Here is a 21496-nt window from a genome sequence, read left to right as displayed (position 1 = left end):
TCAAGATAATATCTTCTTTCATTAACATGGTTGGTGTACTACCCCTTTCAAAATAATAAATCTTTTCTTGTGTTCCAAAATCAGTGATCCAATTACAACATCCTGTCAAAATTTGAAGGCTCTGTACTATATAAAGTTCATCTCCACCATAATGCTCCACATGAGTTGATCATAGGATTAACATGGGCCTGTCTAATAATACCTTGTTATGGTGATTGATTCTAAGGTTTAGTCATGCCACATCACTTGCATATATGGCATCTCTCCTTGTAGGTTTTGTGGACATTTTGCATTAAGATTGGACAATGCTCAAAGCCTAAGGTATCGATATATTGAGTAGATTCAGCTGTGTCTATTTTGCTACTAAATCACAAGTCTACCATATAACCCTAATAGAGTTTCCTTAATTCAAGCACTATATCATACATTCTATCTTCTGGAATTGACCTTTTCATCCTAAGTACTTCAGTTGTTATACATGTTTATTGAAATAGTTGATAATTGCTAAATTCGACTATAACAATTAAACCTAATATAATCTTGAGCTCAACCACAATAATATGGCTAGTTACTCTTTCTAGAATATCTATGAAAAAAACATTTAGTAATTTTTAGGGTTAAATATATTTTAGCACTAGGTACCTATGCCCAAAATTATTTTATTACTCTATACATCTAAAAAGCCTTAAATCAGTTCATATACTTTAATTAAAGTGTCATTTTAAACTTAATTGAACAACGCTAAAATGATCAAAATACTCTATCATGTTTATAAACAAGACATGCAGATTTTTGAGATAATGTTGTTAAATGACTAAAGTAGTTATGGTGCTCAGTTAAATTTAATAGAAAAAAAGAAAGGTCTCACCTTAGTCATAAGCATAGAGTTTTGTGACTTTTTAAAGTATAAGGAGATAAAATAACTTTGAGCATAAGTATAAGATAGTGAAATAAATTGAACCCTATTTTTTATACCCATAAATTTCTCGTGTTAAAGATAATCCTTTCCAAGTTAAGATGCAATGGCCTTATCACATGTGTCCTAGAGAAGTATCACATGTATAAGAGATATTTCTGATTTTCTAGAACTAGATCAAACTATACCAGTAGACAACATAAAAAAATTACTGTATCTTAGAGTTAAAACAAGTTTATGACTTTAAGATTGTAATTTGACCAATGTACTTGTCTCTAATGGTAAGTGATGCATAACCAAAAGAGGTCTAACAGGTTAAGAATAATAAAAATCTAGGTAAGTACTTCTTACGAATCATTAGAAATAGACAGAAGAGTGATGCCATTTCTTTATTTACTTCCAAAAAGATGATAAATCCTACAATTATGAGCCAAAGGATCATATGAAGCGGATTGATTCGGTGGGAAGTATTGATATAAACAAACACATTAAGTATTGATTCGATGGGTAGTATTGATAATCTAGGTAAGGATTATATGTCTATTCTTATTAATTTGATTTACTAACAGTCGTCAAAACACAGACAAAAACTATGCTGAATCATATATATGTATGAACTTAATATTCTTTCCATCGAGTTTGTGTTATGTACATGCCAATTTATAAGTTATAACCAGCATTGACAATATTAATTGCTCTCCTGCAGTTGGAAAAGAAACAGTAATATTGAATATCTTCATATATAACGGACAATGCATATATTAGTTTCAGGTGGATGGCCTTTGTTTACTGGTTGTAGAAATTAGTGATAAATTCTGAGCTAATAAACTCACATACTATAATCAATAGAAGGTAAGAGTCCAGTAACTTTAAATTGAGACAAAATGATGAGTAGAATGCTTCAAACCCCAGGATGTTCTCACACAAGACCTGGCATTCATCATATGGAGGTCATTTTTTTTTTATCTCATCTAATATCTTGGTTATTTGATGAAATTTTTGTATCTAACCTCATCATTTATAATATACCATCCTTATCAGATAATTACATTGGTTTTAGTTATTCATTGAAGTTAATTGCTGTTACATGTACTACATATATCGGATAATGATCAAGTAAATTGAGTTAGGCTAAGTTCGTTAGACCATGAGAGGAGGAGAAACTTTATTATTAAACGGCACCAATGCGAAATGATGCATAGATCTAGAATTGATATATATACAGGTGATGCATCTTGGCCTTACTAATTGATAAGTTATTCAAATCGCATGATCTGTGTTTCTCACTATCAATCAACTGGTAAGAAGCAACCATAATTCTTTTAGTGATCTAATGAAGAAGATAAAAAATAGTACAATGAGAAAAGAAGATTGCTACATAGCACTACCTGTGTTCACTTGAACTGAACTGGAAGAGGGTTTGTCTTGGTTAACTTATGCGTAATTAATTCTTCCAAAAATAAGTATCATTAATTCTAGCTAGTAATTAAAACAATAACAATAAAGAAGAGGAAGAGAGAAAGATACAGAAGTAGATGACAGAACCTGAGATGTAGAGAGTGAGTGCTGTCGAGAAAGTGATATTGGCGCGGCTCAATCAGATATTGGTTTACAATCCTATGTAAAGCCCGTCATCAGATTGAACCTCACCAATATCGCTTGCTACACGCGTACACCGAGAGATATTATCCACGAAGGACAACCATTCTCATTATATACCAAAGATTTATTACCTCATGAAACACCTCAAAAACCTCCCGGGAGATATGAACATAGATATATAGGTATTCCTTTTCCGTTTCTTTGTTTCCCATCCACTTCATGGCTAGCTTGAGACCAGTTTCTAAGACATCATGATAGTGTGACCGATATATCCTAATTAGTAGATAGTACTATCTCATGTTTGCCCACATTTAGGTAGCAAAGGAAGCAAGGGAAAGCAATAAAAACTTAGAAACAATCTCATGGAAACTAAGAAGAAGAACAAGAACAAGAACAAGAACAAGAACAAGAACAAGAAGAGAGAAAAGTTAAGGGTGAAGTGGCTTGAAAGGAGGAGGAAGAGGGGGTATAAAAGAGGTAGAAGGAGGTGCCTCGGGATATTAAGGGCATGGGAATAGGATGGTGAGGGGAATGATGAAGTGGGTGCATGGTAGTAGAGCTAGCCAAAACCTAACTAATAATAATAATAATAATAATAATAATAATAATAATAGTAAGAAATAATTATACTTAGACCTCTGAATTATTTATTATTTTTTAAGTACCTCCTTTGAAAAAAATGAAAAAAAGTTAAAACACATAGACCCCTTAAACCTATTAAAAGTATCTCAAGATACCCTCATAAGAAGGTAAGAGTACTCAAATATAAGTAAACATATCATATATTCATATGACTTGAGAACTTATGGATAGAAAAGATAATGAAAGCTTAACAGAGCAGGTGTTTGAGATATTTATAATAGTTCAAAATAGGTGAACATTTCAATAATACATATTACATTTAATATACATTTAATATATATATATATATATATATATATATATATATATATATATATATATATATATATATAGTTGAAGGTAAGTCTAACATAATTAATGGTTTTGGTTGGTCTTGTATGTAAACATTGGGAGCAGGAGCGCAGAATGTATGTGTATGGGTGTGCGCGCGCTCGCGCTCGCGCTCGCCTAGAAAGAATATTTATTATCCGATACGTTAAATTAAAGACTCTCCCTCTCTATCTAATATGGACCAACCACAAAGCGCGGACAACGGCGTTAAAGTGGTTCTGCCATGACACCACAAACGGGGACAAGCTTATTTCCTTCTCCTTTCTCTTTTAGCATCACAACAACAACTACTTCTATCACTCGCTCTATATATATATATATATATAGAAGAAGTTGACATAATAATTAAGGAGATCGATCTGAGAGAGGGGTACGTGGCAGTTGGGTGGATGAGGGGGGTGGTGTGGTTTGCTGTGGTGGGCTACGCAGGTGATCAGTTGTGTTTCACAAATTAGGTGAGAGAAGGTCATGATAAGAGAAGTGGGTAGCTCTTGTGGCGTGCCCACTAAATTGTAGCCAGATTCCCACGCCTTAATTGATCATCTTAGTACTTCTCTTTCTCCCTCCCTCTCTCTCTCTCTCTCTCTCTCATCTCAGATCTTAGGACTATAAGTTTCTCTCTCATCTCTTCTCTAGTCTTAATTCTTTTCTTTCCTAACATAACTAAATATTAAAATTATATCTTATACCACGCACTAACTCAACTACTAATTTATTATTAATATCTATTTAATATTTATAACCCAGTGTGAACCACAATAGAAATTGAAATCGAGACAACCTATATAAGCAAAAGCTATAATTTTATCTTTTATACTGATACAAATATGGATACGTAGCAAATTTAATCTGATCCGATAACTCGATACGAGCATAAAAACTTTTTAAGTTTTATATAATCAGATTAGGGTCGTAAACGGATTAATCTATCTAATCTGATTATAATCTGAATAACACTTTATCATCGGAATAATTCATTTGTATTTGTACTATAATAGACGCAGTCGTATTTATAACATGACCCTAACCCAACTAAATCCTAACCAATTGCCACAAGAGAGTAAGCTTTCAGAGCTATATATATATATATATATATAATAATAATTTACAGGTGGTGTCTCACCTTGTTGGTACTTAAAATTCTTCTATTTCTATCTCATGGGAAGAAGTAAGTAAAAGATGATCGATGTATAAAGTAAAATAAGGTGGGGGTGGACAAAGAAACATCCATGTTTTGCTCTCACCAACATACTTTCCCCTCATCGCACGTCCAACTTTTTCCTTGGATATTCCCCACTCCCATGCACATGCTAATATTATTACATATTTTTGTATGCATGTTAACGACGTGCTTTCCAATCTACTAAGTGACGAAACTTTGACTCTTACATCAACTCTCACTTGTTCTTATTGTGTGTGTGTGTGTGTGTCTATATATAGTTCAATAGAATAATTAAAGTAATTGGGATAAGAAAATTTTAGCATATTTATATTTCGTGATAGTTGACAAGATGGACTTACTATCCATCTGTCAATGACTATATTTATAAGGTCTTACTCGCTCGAACTCATTGTGTACTGCTTTTCATTGTCAGTTTCTAATCTCAGTGATTTTTGAGGTTGATGCTTTCAACGCAATACTCTCGAGATAAAATCCTCCAAGATCTAAAGTGGATCTGAATGCCCGATACAAAAAGTGTAATTTTTTTGATTTCTATTCCCAAGAGTTGTTACTTAGTTAGAAACCAATCTTTTAACATTTGTGCATAAAATATTCTTTTTACTACCAAAAATCAGCATTGTCCATCATAAGACTTGCATATATGCTTATAGGAATAATCTAGACAACTTTACATAATTAGAATATTTTGAAATACATGGCCAAAGTACATTAAAACCTTACAATATAAAATATAAAAACATTCATTCTCGAACGGCATAAGATTTTATGAGTTCAAATTCTATCACTCGTTTGCCGTTTAAAATATAAAACCTCTGACTCATTTAAGTTTACTTTTAGAGCCTATCGAAATATCTTAGTTTGGAAGCGAGGGACCACTGACCATCCGGCTTCGTCGAAGCTTCAAGAGATAGTACCATGCATGCATAGAACCACTTCCCCATTAAAATGATTCTGTCGGATTTACTCAACTATAACACCTTTTAGTAAAGAGGAGCACTTCTTCAAGATGTTTGGTTGTCTTGAGTAGTTGAAGTTGTGGCTCTTTTTAGATCAGTGCGTTCTTCTTCGTGGAGTGGGGATGAGTGTGTATGTTAGGCAAAACAATACAAATTAAAGCTCTCTCTCTCATATGCATGAATGACAAAAAGATAAGTGGTAGAGGTTTTAGAATGGTTTACCTTTCAATCATGCATGGCAATTGGGAAGACAGAGAAAGACAGCTCCAATATACCAAGGGGAAGTGGATATCTAAATGGGTCATCACTCGTAATCGAAATCTATTTGAAGATTGGGGATGACTGTATACTTTGTTCAGTTCCTGACGGTCTCAAGCTTAGCAAAGAGTCTCGGCTGCGTTTGGATAGGAATAAGTATTAACTTTATTCTAATATAGTGAGGGTTATATTGGTTTAATATCAAACAATAGTTTATCTCAAAATTAATTTAGTAATAACCTACTTCTCTCTCTTCTCTTCTCCTCTTCATTCTTCCTCTTCTATCTAATATTTTACATTTATCATTAAAATATAATAATTATTTTATCTTTGAAAAAACATCATTTTGATTAGCTATTATTTTTTATCTTTCTAGCATCTCTTTCATTTCTCTACTCTCGTCAACCACCCACTATAAAGGGTATTTTTGGACATTTGTTAAAAAAATTTTCTTAAATTTATTATAATAATATATATTGATTTACATCTAAACACAATATTAGCTTAAATCGAATTAAGTTAGTTTATTTAAGTTTAAAAAATAAGTATAGCTAAACGAATTTAGAATTTATACCACATTCTCGGTATAAAGAATTAGTTCGCTTAATTATTAGTGCCAAACTCGAAGACTTCTTCAATCTTCCACATGAAACTTAGGAATATTTTATTAGAAAAGTGAAATTTTGATAGAGTCTTAGATAAACTAATACTACTGGGATCCGAACCCGAAGTTACTCATACAATAAATAATACCAGTCTCTTTAATTATTTAAGCACGATCTATCTGCGAGTAGATCCATTTGTATTGTAAAAACCAATACATAATATATTGAGTAAAGAAAATAGAAAGAGAATAATTCTAGACAAAATATAATCCTATATATATATATATATATATATATACTAGCTTTGAATTCAATTGTGGAACCCAAAGACCAATTTACGACAAACTATTAGCTCCAGAGACCACATGTCAATCAAAACTTATTCTCCAAAAATATATTTTTGTATGGCCTAGTAGAACGCCCCTGAAGGTTTAGATCTTTGGGAGGGATATTTTTTCTGTTTGATTTTGCTTTGAGAGTGAAATCTTCTGGAGGGGTTTTGTGCATAGGGGATTATGTATCTTGTACTCTTTATTTGTTACAACACAATTCTGTCTCAAAGAAGTACATTAGTAAATTAATTAATTATCACATTTTTATTTAATAAAATTTCAATATGTACTATTTGTCTATTATTTATATGATTGATTTAAACTAGTATGCTCAAAGTAGGCAAAATTAGAGGCCAATGGCTTGTTATTGTTTGGGCTTTAATTTGCAGTAGTAGCAAGTTTCCTATTTCTAGACAAGCGAGGTTTCAGGTAATCTTTGATTTTATGACAGAAGCCAACAGCGTATGATTCTGCTTTTCTTAGGTTCAAGATGAAGCTGATCAAAGCATGCCAATATTTGATAGTGTATAGTTTTAGCTATAATCTAATGAATAGTTGTTTTACATTAGCTAAACTTCTCAGCCAACAGAACAAGATGACTATCCAAAAATGAAGATGTCCAGATTACAAGCTTATTAGAATACATATGTGGAACCACTTCATCATCATAAAAATCTTAGAAATTCCGAAAATAAACCGTCGATAAAGAGAACAATGTACAACTCATTGGTGAGTCTAATTCGCTCAATGTGGGAGTTGCAATTTCTCTGCAATAAAATACTTACAGGTTTCAATAGGGAAGGTCTCCTTCTGGCATATCCCAGTTGTCATCTAGGTCATCACTAGCCCTCTTAGGAGCTTCACCATCTGTTGTTGATGAAGGTGAGAATCTTGGCCCCGACGAAGACCATCTGCAATGAAAGTTAACAATGCATTGGTAGTTTTGCACTCCTAAGATGTTGGACAGCACAATTTACTACAATTTATAGAATAGTGGAACAGGACCTGCTTGTTTCAGCAGCAGGTGCAAGAATTACTGGCAAGCATGCTTAAACTGCTTAAGCTCTAGATTGAAGAAAGCATAATGCCAACAAATATACATAGATATGAAAGATAATTCAGTGTGTCCTACTGGTACAGAGTCTGATTAGATATTCTCAAGTAAAAGGAGTAGCAGATATGCTGAGTTAATAATAAAGAGATTGATGATTTAGCACAAGCAGTAATTGCAAGTTTAGACAGATCAGCTGAAAATAAAGATGTAGTCACATCGATAGAGATGTAGATACCTGATAAGGGGTTAACTTATGTAGCAAATAGATAACTTGGTTATTACTAGTAAAATGTCAAGTGATATCGAAACAGCTGACCCAACTTATTAAAGCTCAGCACATACTAGGTTGTTAACTATCCTCGAAACCATGGGATCTTCAATGCACATAAATTTGCCAAGACAACTAGTAAATTAATGCACTGCCTATAAGCAGTTTAAGATCTCTGGGTTATATAAAATATAATCTGTCAATATAAAAATTGGATCGGATCAGAAAGAAGGCACATTGCATTATGCTTGGAAAACCTATATCTATGGCCATGTAAATGCAGAACGCCTGTTTCCTTCCAACTAATTCATACAAAATGTAGAGATAAATTAACTGCAAAAAACATCCTTTTCATTTCCATTGAATGACTACAGCATTCTATAGACGGACGTCCTCACATGATTTTTTTTTCCTTTTCTTTTTTCTAGTTGGAATGCAAAGAAGCTATCTTTTTCAGGAAATAAGTCAATTTCTAGTAATTGATGCTTGTTGATCTGGTATTTTTATCTTTCTTTATTGTGAGTGTGAAGCTCTGGTGGAGCAGCTCCCTCATATTTATATCACTGACACATCTTTTTAAATAAAGACTCGATAACAGGAATGGGTCCTTTAGATTGGCTGAATATTATGAGTATTTGGGTTGTCCTCCAAAATCAACAACAGCCATGTATTAGAATTTGTTTAGACTTTAAAAGAAGCTCTTAGGTAAACTTTAGATTTTATGCATGTTTCTAGATCTAGAAAATTCAACATAGTTCATCACCGAAGATACACTTATAGAATTTTGGCCATAATTTTAAGAAACCATACAAAATTCCATTTGCATACTGAGCAGGAAAGGAAACAAATGAATATTTATTTGCAAATATATGACAGATAGCCTCCTTGATCCATCCCAAAAAGAGGACATCTGATTGCCTGACAATCATGCAACTTAATAAGTACTAATTGCTTTGTGGTAATGATGGTGGAGACTGGAGAGGGCAATGAGAACCAAATAATGTCCTACTTATATCTTTGGAAAGTCTTTGATTATATATTAGAGTTAACCTTGATGCCCCTTAATTTGATGAAGATTCGTTTGTCCAATGGATAATGTAAAAATTATTCGTCTCCCTTCCAGACAAATAACATAAATTTACCAGCTCTACTAGTTTATCCTAATATGAAATGTTATACCAAAAGTTGCAAAGAAAACAAAGAAGAAAAAAATTATAACAAAACAGACAGGGATTAACAATATATATATATATATAGACCGAATCGGGGCAAATCACCTCTATCCTCTCACTTCCACTTAAATACATTACGAGATCCATTCTACAATTCAACAAAATTCAATATTTTATAAATGTACACTAACAAAAACAAATGATGGGCAATGGGGAAAAAGGACCAAATTGGGGCAAAATTTTACCTCCTCCGGTTCCTGCGCCCGGCCTCGCGGACTTTCCTCTTGTGTTCCTCTTGCTTGTTCTCGAAGAACCTCCTGCGCTTACACTCCTGGATCACGCCGGCCTTCGACACCTCGCGCCGGAACCGCCTCAGGAGCGCCTCCTCGGACTCGTCGTCGTCAACAAGGATCTGGACGTTGTAACCCGATTTGTAGAAGAGCACGTTTGCGTGGCGAAGGGCGGGGTCGACTGAGGCGGCGGAGAGGGAGGTGGAGGAGGAGGAGAGGCAAGAGGGGACGGGTAGGTGGGAGAGACGAGAAGGGCGTAGGGAGGGTAAAGGAGGGGGCTTGGCGAAGGGGAGGTGGAGGTGGAGGAGATTGGAGGATGTGGCCATGGCTTTCCGATGATGGAGATAGAAGATTAGAGCTTATCCTTTCTCAGAGTGAGGAGGGAAATTAGAAGGTGAATATATCCATACATAAATTAATATATATATATATATATATTATTAGTTTTTAATAGAATATTTATAAAATCTTCCTAATAGATAATTAATTATTAAAGTTAACAAACGTATATAAATGACTAAAATATATTTTTTTTCCAATTTTTTTTCTTGCATAAAAAAAGATTTTCTTTCCTTGCCTTATCAATGACGAGTTATTAGATATTCCAAGTAATATATAGGAAAACATCATAATTTATTTTCGAAGAAAAGTTGGAATTTTTGTAGGCTTAGTGCTAGACTTATGGCATCTTAAGTTGCATCAAATGCTTGGATGTTATGTGACTGAATCATATAATTTAAGCATCAAAGATAAAGAACTTTTAACACTTGCATGACGTGACACAAGGGAAAGATGCATTGATGCTCCAATGTGGATCGATGCAATCCAAAAACTAGCAATAAAGTAACGAATCACAATCCTGGGGCAATCCGATTCCATTGGATCCTGACTGATACCGGCAACCAAACAACAGATACTGGCATTCTGCATCATGGATATAAGTAGAGTTTGTAAGTATCTTTCTCATAACTAAGGAGGTCATGAGTTCAACTCTAACTCCAAATAATATTGTGGAGAAATTATTTAGTGGTCGGTAGTTTGGTGAATTAATTCAATTCGATTCAACAGTACGATTAGCTTAGAAAAATAGTTTGGCAATGTAACGGCTTGGAGCAAGTCTTGACGATGTTTAGTTCGGAACAATTATTCAGCGACGTATATAACTTGAAGCCTATACTAAGCAGCTAAAAGCTCGGTGGCGCATAAAGCTTTCGGGCTCATAAATGATTAAAAAAATAATAATAATCATGGATATAAACCTGATATTCCTCTCAATTAAGCACAAAAAAAAAAATCTAAAACTGTCTAACTCGAGTTGCATAAGTGTGTTCCACACTTATCTTATCTACATTGTCGATAAAGCGTAACTGATGTTGAATAGAGCTATCTCAAAAATGAGTTGCAGGGCTAATAAGTGAAGCATTATTTGGTGGTTGGTAGTTTGGTGAAGTAGCTCAATTCGATTCAACAGTACGGTTAGCTTAGAAAAACAACTTGACAACGCAACGGCTTAGAGCAAGTTTCGACGACGTTTAGTTCGGAGCAATTATTCGGCGACGCATATGACTTGAAGCCTATACTAAGCAGCTAAAAGCTCGATTCCGCCTAAGACCTTCGGGCTCATAAATAATTAAAAAAATAATAATAATCATGGATATAAACGTGATATTCCTCTCAATTAAGCACACAAAAAAAAATGAAACCGTCTAACTCGAGTTGCATAAGTGTGTTCCACACTTATCTTATCTATATTGTCGATAAAGCGTAATTGACGTTGAATGGAGCTACCTCAAAAATGAGTTGCAGGGCTGATAAGTGAAGCATTAGATAGTACAACAATCTGATGAATCAGAGATAATATGATTCTCTACAAGTCATCTTTGTATGTTATGATGGGCAACCACTTTGAATGTCATCAGTGATTCAGAGGATGCAACCATAATCAGTTCTAGACGAAGGAAAAAAGCAATAAAAGCTTCACAAAAGGTTCCATGAAAACCCATCATGTAATTAATTAAAGCATCCACAAGTGTGGAGAAACTTCATTTCTAGAGTTGCCTTTTCAGAAGAGAAGAATATTGTCAAGATTCTTCCCAAGCTATCAGTTGCTTCATCAAACGCTTCTTCACTATTATTATGGTGTTGCTCGAGCTATTCTCTGATGGAGAGTTCTTGTTTCTCTTTGTGCTACTGCGTACATTCCTCTAACATGAATCATCCATAACTGCTCAAGAAATAGCATTGGATGCAATTGACCTTGGAAGTGAAAAGTTAAAAGGAAAAGCAAATGCAAATTCGTTAATTTTAACAATGATTAAAACAAAAGATTACTTATGGAAGGTTGTGGTTATATGTAATGCGAAAAACATTAGGTATAATAAAGATAAACAACATCGCTGACCTAGAGAAGTACAAACTGACATGAAGTCCAACAAGGTTGACAGACCTTTCAGAGAACGGGTGTCCAAGGATATATACGACATGTAATATGGAGTGAGCATCTTGTTATTTTACAACAAAAATGTCACTTTCTGGCTTGAATTAAGAAGGTAACAGAGCTCAACATTACGGAACACCCAAAAGAGTATCTATCTGCCATAGATACTTCCACTGTTTACATCAGAAGCTCAAGCTAATCAAGAAGCTACACCCAATTAGGTAGTGAGGAAATGTATCATTTCACAACAAAATATAGCACCTAAACCAAGTTTATCTAACAAAACAACATCTATACCCAAGTATGAGCAAAATTTACAAAAGTAATATCCCAGCAACTATCCAAAACATCTGGATCAAAGTCATCAAACCAAATAGCAAGTCATCCAACGCAATAATCTCTTTTTTCCTCCTATACATAAGAAGTCTGGATTTCTTTTGTTGGTTCTCTCCTTGTATACCTGCCCAAAAAATAAACAAGAAGTTAATTCGATGAAACAACTTATGAAGTTGCTTTGGATGATAGTTCTAAACGTTCTACTATTTTTTTCAATCCATACAGACCAAAGATATGCAGCCATCCACACTCTCCACTGTTTCTTATTTACAAGCCCCACTCCTCTGCACTTCCTCTTCTGCCAAATATTTACAATATATTTTGCCTTTGCTTTGCCCCTAGTTTGTTTTGCCAACTATTAAATTATGCATATTTACATTTAAAAAAAAAAAGATATATATGATACAATCCAGACCTAATCCGAGTCCGAGTCCAAATTATCTCAAGCCCACAAGCCGATGAGTCGGATGGTTGAGTCCTTATTTATTTGCATTACATATTTATGGTCTCTTGATTGAGTTAAGTCCTAGCCGAGTTGGCTAGACAAGTCAGATTAGCCTACAATTAAAACTGCAGAGAGTAATTCGGGTTTATTCGATTATTGAACCTGCCTTCTTCCTCTTCTCCTTTGTCTCTAGCTTCTTCCCACCGACTTTCCTTGCTCCAGCCATCCCGACCCTCACATGGCTTTCGTTCTTAATCACCACTGATTCCACCCCCACTTGCGATCTCCACCTACAGTGCACCACCACTTGGCCGAACCACTCCATCTCCACTCAACCCCACCTTATCACCACCATTCTTTATAGCAAGCCACCACTTGGCTGAGACCTCCATCAATCACAAGCCACAACTCTCATCGCCTTGTCCTAGCCACTGCCATCCCTTAAGGCCACCAGCCCATCCCGAGTCTGTCATATCCATACCCTAATCGCTCTCACCCTAACTAGGGTTTCCGACATCTAAGTCGGTTAACTCCCACCCTTGGACGTGCCCTGACTACCCCAAGACAGCCCCAAGACCATGGCAATGTGACCAACTGGTGCACGACCAATGGCTCGGTCAACAATGGCCAAAGCTGGTCCAAAGATGCCTTTGGCCTACAGAGGACATACTAGGCCACCTAAAAAATGCCTCGTGGTAGCCTGGGTGAAGGAAAGAAGAGCCAAGGGTTTGTGCTTTTATTACGATGAGAAATTCGTCCCAAGACACAAATATACAAAATCGACTATCATGGTACTCATAGAAGAACTATAAAGAGTCGATACTAAGGCTGAGGAATATGGAGGAGGATGACCAGATGGTGATGTAACTAACGCGGTAGAGGAGATCGAGATGGTTCATGCCGAGATCTCTATGCATACTTATTCTGATATGCGGGTGGATGGAATGGTGACGAGATGCTCGATCCGAGTTCTCATTGATAATGGAAGTACTCATAACTTCCTTAATAAGAAGATGGTTAGGAAGATTGTTTGCCATTAGAGATAGCACAAAGTTGCGTGCTTAGGGCATATGTCGCAAAGTAGTGCTTGAAGTTCAAGAGAACTCTTTTACCTTGGAGCTACACCCCCAGGCCCTTCGAGAAGCGGATGTAGTACTTGGCATTTAGTAGCTCCAAGGGCTTGAAAAGGTTAGTTTTGACTTTGGGGAGTTACTATGGACTTCCAAAGTTGCGACCAAGAGGTGCACTTGGAAGGGCAACAATTGGATATAGGTGCAACCTTGCATCTGTTGATCAGATTACTGAAGGCAGGATGTAGCGGCGACTTGATCTAGCTCATTGTTGCAGAAATTTAGTGAGGTGTTTAAGGAGCCAAAAGGATTCCCACCGGCAAGATCTCACAAACATTGTATTGAGATAGTGCCCCTTAAGGGTCAAAGGAATGTGTGGCCATATCATTACCCACATGTTCAAGAGGTAGACATCACTAGATCAGTTGTTGAGACAATGGATAATGGAATTATTCGTCTAAGTCATAGTGCATACTCATCGCCTGTGCTACTAGTATGCAAGAAGGAGAGGACATTGAACTTTTGTATTAACTATCATGCACTAAATGTTATCACCATCAAAAACTGATACCCTATTCTAGTCATGGGGGAGTCGCTGGATGAGCTAGCGAGAATAACATACCTCCAAATTGGACTTAAGGGCTTGATATCATCATATCCAACAAGTAGTATAAGATTTTGGTGGTGATGTTCGGCCTCACCAACACACCGGAACCTTCCAGGGACTCATGAATGACATCTTCGGACCCTCTTACATCGGTATGTGTTTGTCTTCTTTCATAACATTTTGGTGTGACGTGGGAGGACCACTTGAAGCACTATAGGGAGTGTTATCGCTACTCCGCTGAAACCACCTATATGTGAAAATGTCAAAGCATCTCTGGAGTCAACAAAGAGTGGATTATTTAGGCTACATTTCAGCAGCAAGTGTTGAGGCAAACCCGGAGAAAATAGCTAATATTGTGAGATGGTCATTACTAACAAACTCAAAGGACCTATGCAGCTTTCCTGGGCTTACGGGCTATTATTGTCGGTTCATTAAAGGCTATGGAAAGATTGTTGCCCCGTTAATGGCCTTATTGAAAAGGGTGAATTGAAGTGGATGGACAAGGCACGAGGTATTTGAGAAGTTGAAGGCAACTACTGCATCCGCTCCTATTTTGGTGCTCCTCAATTTTCAACAACTTTTGTGGAGTATGATGCACTAGGAACCAGCATTGGACCCGTGCTTATGCAAGAAGATCAACTTGTAGCCTATCTTAGTAAGGCTCTCTCACTTAGATCTCGGTAGTTATTCACTTATGATTGAGAGATGTTAGCGATCACCCATGCCGTCACGAAGCGACGTCCTTATCTTATCAGGCTTCGCTTCACTATTCGCACCAATCAACATAATTTACCTTACTTATTGGGGCAATGAAAACATACACTAGCACAACAAAATTGGGTATCCATGTAGTACTATAAGATGGTGTACAAGTAAACGAAGAGCTAAGCCACAGATGCATTATCGCAACAACCTAATCTAGCTGAGTTAGCCTCTTACTCAGACGAGCTAGATTCAAAGGGGCCTAAACTACTTGAGTTCAATCCAAAGGAGCTTGAAGCCTCACCTTGAGGTCAAGGTGGATAGAAGTGTGTTGGAATGATACGGTCCGGATTTAATCAGAGTCCAAATTAGCTCGAGACCACGGGCTGACCGAGATGGTCAAGCCCTTATTAATTCGCATAAGTTAATCCAAGTCTAGTTCAATCTAAACTGAGTGATCTCTTAATTTAGTTGAGTCCTAGTTGAGCCGGCTAGGCTAGTCGGGTTAGCCTCCAATATGTTATAAAATGTGGAGAGCAACTCAGATTTATGTTATGCTTGATTATTAAACATATCTTCCTCCTCTTTCTCCTTTGTCTCTAGCTTCTCTCCCCGGCCTTCTTTGCCCTAGTCGTTCCTATTCTCACATGGCTTTCGTCCTTAAACACCAGTGAGTCCACCCCCACTAGCAATCACCGCCTACACCGCACCATCTATTTGACTGAGCCACCCCGTCTCCACTTGGCCCCATCTTATCACCACCATCTTATCACCACCATCTTTCACCGCCAGCCACCACCTTGATTGAGAACCTTACATCAGCTACAAGCCACAGCCCTCATTGCCTTGTCCTGGCCATGGCCATCCCTCAAGCTACTGCCAACCCATCTTCAATCTACAGCTGTGTTCATACCCCAACAGCCCTCATCCTTGCTCCAAACACTATTAAAATCCTAACCATGGTTCCCCACATCCAAGTCAGCTAACTCCCACCCTTGGATTCACCCCAACTGCACCAAGATGCACTCAAGTCCAAACCAAGCTCAAGCCAACCCGTTAAGCACGCCCATACGCTAGCTCGAGGCTTCCACGTGTCCAAGCCTTGTTCGTGTCAATAACCCAACAAAACCCCAGTCATTATCTTGCTAAGACTCTAACCCACGTCCTGGTCAAATATTAGCCTCGAACTCCTCGCATGCTCATGCAAGCCAAAAGCCCCAGCTGATCCAGCCAAACAACGGGTTCGGAGCTTTCTCACTTTTGACCCTCTTTTACACATAAGCCCTCTCAAATTTTCACTTTTCCTAAGGTCTAGACTATCCAACAAACCCAATCCTAAGCCTAGATTCACTCTCTACTACCTAAGACACTCAAAAGCCCTAGCCAGCGAGACCCATTCTACTAGCTAATCCGGGGAGCATAAGGCTGAGCTTACTTTTTTTTTTGGCTAGTTTCGACCAATCCTTGATCTAAGTGATAAAACCTTAACCCTAGGGTTATATCAGTTTGACATTTTCTTCTGTCAAAAGTTACAGTAGTTATTCCCTAGTCAATGCCTTCTGAATAGATTATCTCTTGTTAATTCTACTATTAGAAATAAACCAAATGAAAGCCTTAATGTTTAAAGAAATTCCCATGTTCCACAACCCAGGAACCACTCAAGATATACGACCTCTATTATTTAAAAATCTCTATAGGGATCTCACAGTGAAAATATGTGAGTATCAAATTTCCATCATATAGTATATTTTATCCCCTTAATTGGGCGAAACTTCATATCTAAGAGCTATACAAGTAAATTTTCATCATGCAAAGCAGAATCAAGCATTTTTCTATATTTTAAATTTTAATTCCTATTTGGACCATTCCAAACTTCTAACACCAAGACATTTTCATCCCAGGTTATTCCAAAATATTTAGGTAACATAGTAGCCAATAAGCATTCACCCATCCAATATATTTCCAGAATTTGATACTAAGCTCATCTCCAATACCTCTAAGAGTTTCAGCTTTAAAGGGAACTCTTGTATGTATTACTCCTCTCCAAAAGGGCGACACCCTATTAGATGCCAGTAAAAATTGAACTCATTCATTTTTAGTCACCTATAATAACACTGACAGATTATATCAGCCAAACATGATTCTCTCCAACCAGTAACTTCCACCACCACTTCGCTATGAGAGCAATATTCATTTCTTTAATATTAATGACACCTAATCCTCCAAACTCTTTTCTCATATAAACTCATTTGCAATTAAATTGGTGATATTCAGCAGCCTTTTCACTAGTACCCTTCCATAAAAATCTGTTTTTAGTTGATCAATCCTCTTTGTAACACACATGGAAATACTGAAGAATGACAAGTAGTACAATGGAATGGAGCTGAGTACCACATTACCAAGGTCAGTCTGCCTCTCAATGATAAAAGTTTTTTTTCTACCTGGCAACCTTTTTTCAATTTTCTCTATGATAGGTAACCAGTCTTGTTTTCTGAGCGATTGATTATGAAGTGGTAAACCCAAGTATTTCACTGGCAATTGTTTAATCCTGCAATTAAGCAGAGAGACAAATTTCTCATCTTCCACCTCAACACTTACGAGATAAACTAGAGAGCTTTTATTGAAATTTATCTTCAACCCTAAAATGCTCCCAAAATAATAAAGGAGGAACTTTAACACTGCCACTTTTTTCTCATCAGCTTTGACAAAATCAAAATACCATCCACATATTGCAAATTGATTACACTCAAATTAAGAATATCTGAACTTCAACCATTAACTGGGCCATGCTCTTTTGCCAACTGCAACATTCTATTCAGCCTATCAACAGCCAATACAAATAGAAAAGGGGCAAGTGGATCACCTTGTCTCAAACCCTTCTGACACTTAAAGTAACTTCCCAGCTTCCCATTAATTTTCTGCAATGGAGCTAGAAGACATTGTCCCTTTTATCCAATTAATCTACTTTGCAATAAATCCATTTTTTCCAACAGAATCAAATTAAAATATACAACAGTTCATGGCTAACAACTACCAGAGGGGAAAAATCTATCAAAAGAAGTATTCTGCATAGAAAATACTACGTTCAATTATTTAACCTCCTAACCACCAGGAGGATGTCAATTGAGTTAGACCCACTCGCTTGCCTCGCTTCCAATTCAGCTAGCACTTATTCTTTTAAGATTCCAAAATTCATTTTGTTTTCAATGCACATACACATGCACAGCCGTGAAAGATTAGATAGCCTTAAAAAGAAAATGACTGTAGAAGACACAATTTTCAATAGGATGAAACTGGCAACTGAAAAGAAGCCTCAAGCCATGAGCAATCTCTTGCAAATCTATACTGGTGAACATGTGACGAAGCATCTCTTAGTTCTCTTACCACTAGTCAATAGCCAGGATATATGTAAAACAACTCTTATATGAGGCGGTACAAGGTGTTGATGCCAGCTGGCAATGGCATTCTTTGCAGAGAACGGTCTTAGCGAGGTATAGAAATTTCTTTATGAACATAACTAACAATAAAGACACTAAGGATGTATTTACCATCCATCTATTGGCACAGAAAGGATTTATTTCATTCCTGTATTTTCCAAGAAAACTAATTACATATTCTTAAGAGATGCTCTATTTCCAGATTCTATACCAGCAAACTTATTGCACATAATATTTAACCTTCTTCAAAATTCTTCATAATACTAGATTATTGACTTCTACGTTTGAAAGAACCTGACATTTTAGAAGGTGAAATCTCAAATAAATGGCCATGTCAGAAAGGCAACTCAATTATATGTCATGCATTAGTATTGCATTCAAATCTAATGCATTACTAGAGAGGTTCTTCACTAAGAATAACATAATGCTGATATGCGAATATAGAAATGTGATAATGCACTTACCAGCAAATCATCTACTTTTTAAATTCCATCCATACTCTGATCAATGTTCTGTTGCATGGCATCGAGTTGTTCAATTATATATTCCAACTTCTTGCAGCATATCTCATTAGAAATTCTGGCATTATAATCGCACTTCTCAAATGGACGATACTCACAAGCACTTTTGATTTCTTCACGTAAGGTTGTCTGTATCTCCTGTTACAGTTCCACTGATTCTCAAATCACATCATAAAATTGTGATTTATTTACAAGTATTAAGATGAAAGAAACTTTAACAGTAATTACCAAATAGTAAAATATTCAGCAACTTATAAAACAGGAAAAGACAAATGCACTCATTCTTACAAATTAAGCAAAAGGTAACCTTTTGAAGCAAATATCCATCATACATGTATGTGATGAGGCTACAGCATTAGCCACCCCAAAAGAGAATCAAATAAAAACCTCATATAAAGCAACGATAAGTTTTACAATTTGAAATAATTTGTGATTGCAAAGTTAATTCAATCAGAACCAACCAACATTACATAGGTAGCTCTTTGGGTTTAGCAATAAAAGAGGGTAAACCTTGCCCTTCTTTTAAAAAGAAAATGGCATAGCTAATAGTAATACTATCATTATCCCAAATAGCAAACCTCTAAATTCTACCTACATATGAAAGACCTAGATGACCAAGACCATAATATCGTATGAATGGTATCGATTAAGATTTGCCTCCATCTTCATAAGGAAAAACATACAAAACACAAATTTGAGGATGATTTATAGTTAGCACCCTTAAAGTGAACCGCCCTAGTAAATAGTAATTTTATGATTGAATTATAAAATGACTGATACCTAAGCCGTTCCATGAAAATTTCAAATAATCTAAAACCCCAACATCAAAATCACAATCTCCAATCCCGACCCACCAAATCTAATCTTATCTCCACCTCCTAGATTTCCACCAAATTTCCCTTCAGATACCTTCCACAGTTCCACTCGATTCTCGAGCATGCCGGCATCGTGAACCTTAAAGAGGAAAGAAGTGATTTTTTTTACCCTGATGGCAAGCATGAACTCGCGGCAGTGGGCGGTGAGGGCATCGGTTCTTGGGCCAGTGGGATTGGCGAGCTCGTCCATGACGGATCCCGCAAGCTCCAGTAGCCTCACTACTCGCTGCAATTAAGAGAGAGATGAAGCCAAAAGCGACCAAGAGAAAGGGTTGTATTGAAGAATTTTACGGTTTAAGGATGTGGAGTTGTGATCGATACCTTCTCAACATGGTGAAGGCGCTGCAGCGAAGTGCTCTGGCCCTGAGGACCCATTCCTGTCACAAGAGAAGAGTGGAGACTGCTTTAAATTCCTGTTTTAGATCAGGTTATGGGACTGAAAATTTTCTTCAATGTTTCAAAAAGAGCCCGGAGTATGCTGGCAGTCAACAAACCGTATAGATCTTAGCATTTTTAATATAGATAAAAATTATAATTAATTATATATGATATATAATATACTAATTAGTATATAAAAATTTCAATAGTCCACTGCACCAAACAAAATAACATGATCATAATTCATGTATAGTTATTAGCATTAGCCGGTATATATATATATATGTGTGTGTATTCATAAATCACAAGCATGATTCAAAAATGCTCCACACTCCACTCTATTTCACAAGTAACAATTTATTAGTACAAAAAAGTAAAAGCTAATTAACAATTTAGCAGTAATCTACTAACTAGAGGGAGTGAAAAGCTGAAAGTGACAAGGATCGTAAGACGAATGCTACAATCGGGAGTGAGAGTGAAAGAGAGAAGAGTGCGAGTGAAACAGTGTGTGTGAGAGAGGGGGGAGGCCGCCGCCAAGGTTGAGAGGTGGATGAGAGAGTGACTAAATGAGAATGAGGAATATTGACTCGTGAGAGATTGAGAGTGGGAGGCAGTGGCCGCCGGCACGGGTGGTGAGAGAAAGTTAGAGTGAGAGAAGAGAGAGCTTACAGAGGAGAGAACCATCTTCCACCATGCTCCACTTGCCATCGCGTGTCACTTATCATCCACCATTGTGAGAGGAGAGAGCTCGAGTGAGGGTTTTAGAGCTTATTCTTGATAATAGAGTTCTTTTTCTGTTTAACTCTACCTGACTCGGAAAGCCCGCTAAGTCGACTTGCTAAGCCCATGAAGTAAAAAACCGGCTTGCTAAAAACGATTAACGCCTCATATAAGTTATTACAATTTTCATTTAGTGCACTATAATACGGTTTGTTAGACTTATTGCTTAGCCTCATTTTAGATAAATTAAATTTGTTTACAAAAATTAAGTGTTTATATTTTTTTTATCAAATTATCTTCTTTTTTATGCATTATCTCTCTTTGTTCAAATTTATAGGAGCCACTCTTCTAATGGAAGAG

At 36.4% G+C, this 21496-nt stretch overlaps 2 protein-coding genes across 2 annotated transcripts; both read right to left on the bottom strand.

Annotated features, from left to right (window-relative positions):
* Positions 1–7332: 7332 nt before the first annotated feature.
* LOC140789865 (small ribosomal subunit protein bS21c-like) lies at positions 7333–10014 on the bottom strand. Its single transcript, XM_073139738.1, has 2 exons — positions 9564–10014; positions 7333–7735 (listed from the first exon to the last, which is right to left on the bottom strand). Exons 1-2 carry the CDS (start codon positions 9932–9934, stop codon positions 7615–7617), a joined length of 492 nt encoding a protein of 163 aa, XP_072995839.1. The 5' UTR covers positions 9935–10014; the 3' UTR covers positions 7333–7614.
* A 2159-nt stretch (positions 10015–12173) lies between these two features.
* LOC140789954 (mediator of RNA polymerase II transcription subunit 11) lies at positions 12174–20535 on the bottom strand. The gene is made up of 4 exons (XM_073139880.1): positions 20360–20535; positions 20148–20264; positions 19107–19301; positions 12174–12505 (listed from the first exon to the last, which is right to left on the bottom strand). The coding sequence occupies exons 1-3, from the start codon at positions 20411–20413 to the stop codon at positions 19125–19127; spliced, it is 348 nt and encodes a 115-aa protein (XP_072995981.1). The 5' UTR covers positions 20414–20535; the 3' UTR covers positions 12174–12505; positions 19107–19124.
* Between the last annotated feature and the right edge of the window lie 961 nt (positions 20536–21496).

This window comes from Typha latifolia, chromosome 5 (assembly GCF_019914945.1).
Source record: "Typha latifolia isolate L0001 chromosome 5, TyphaL0001v2, whole genome shotgun sequence".
NCBI lineage: Eukaryota > Viridiplantae > Streptophyta > Magnoliopsida > Poales > Typhaceae > Typha > Typha latifolia.
Note: the sequence above shows the minus strand (reverse complement) of the source record. Positions and strands in the feature narration are given on the sequence as shown.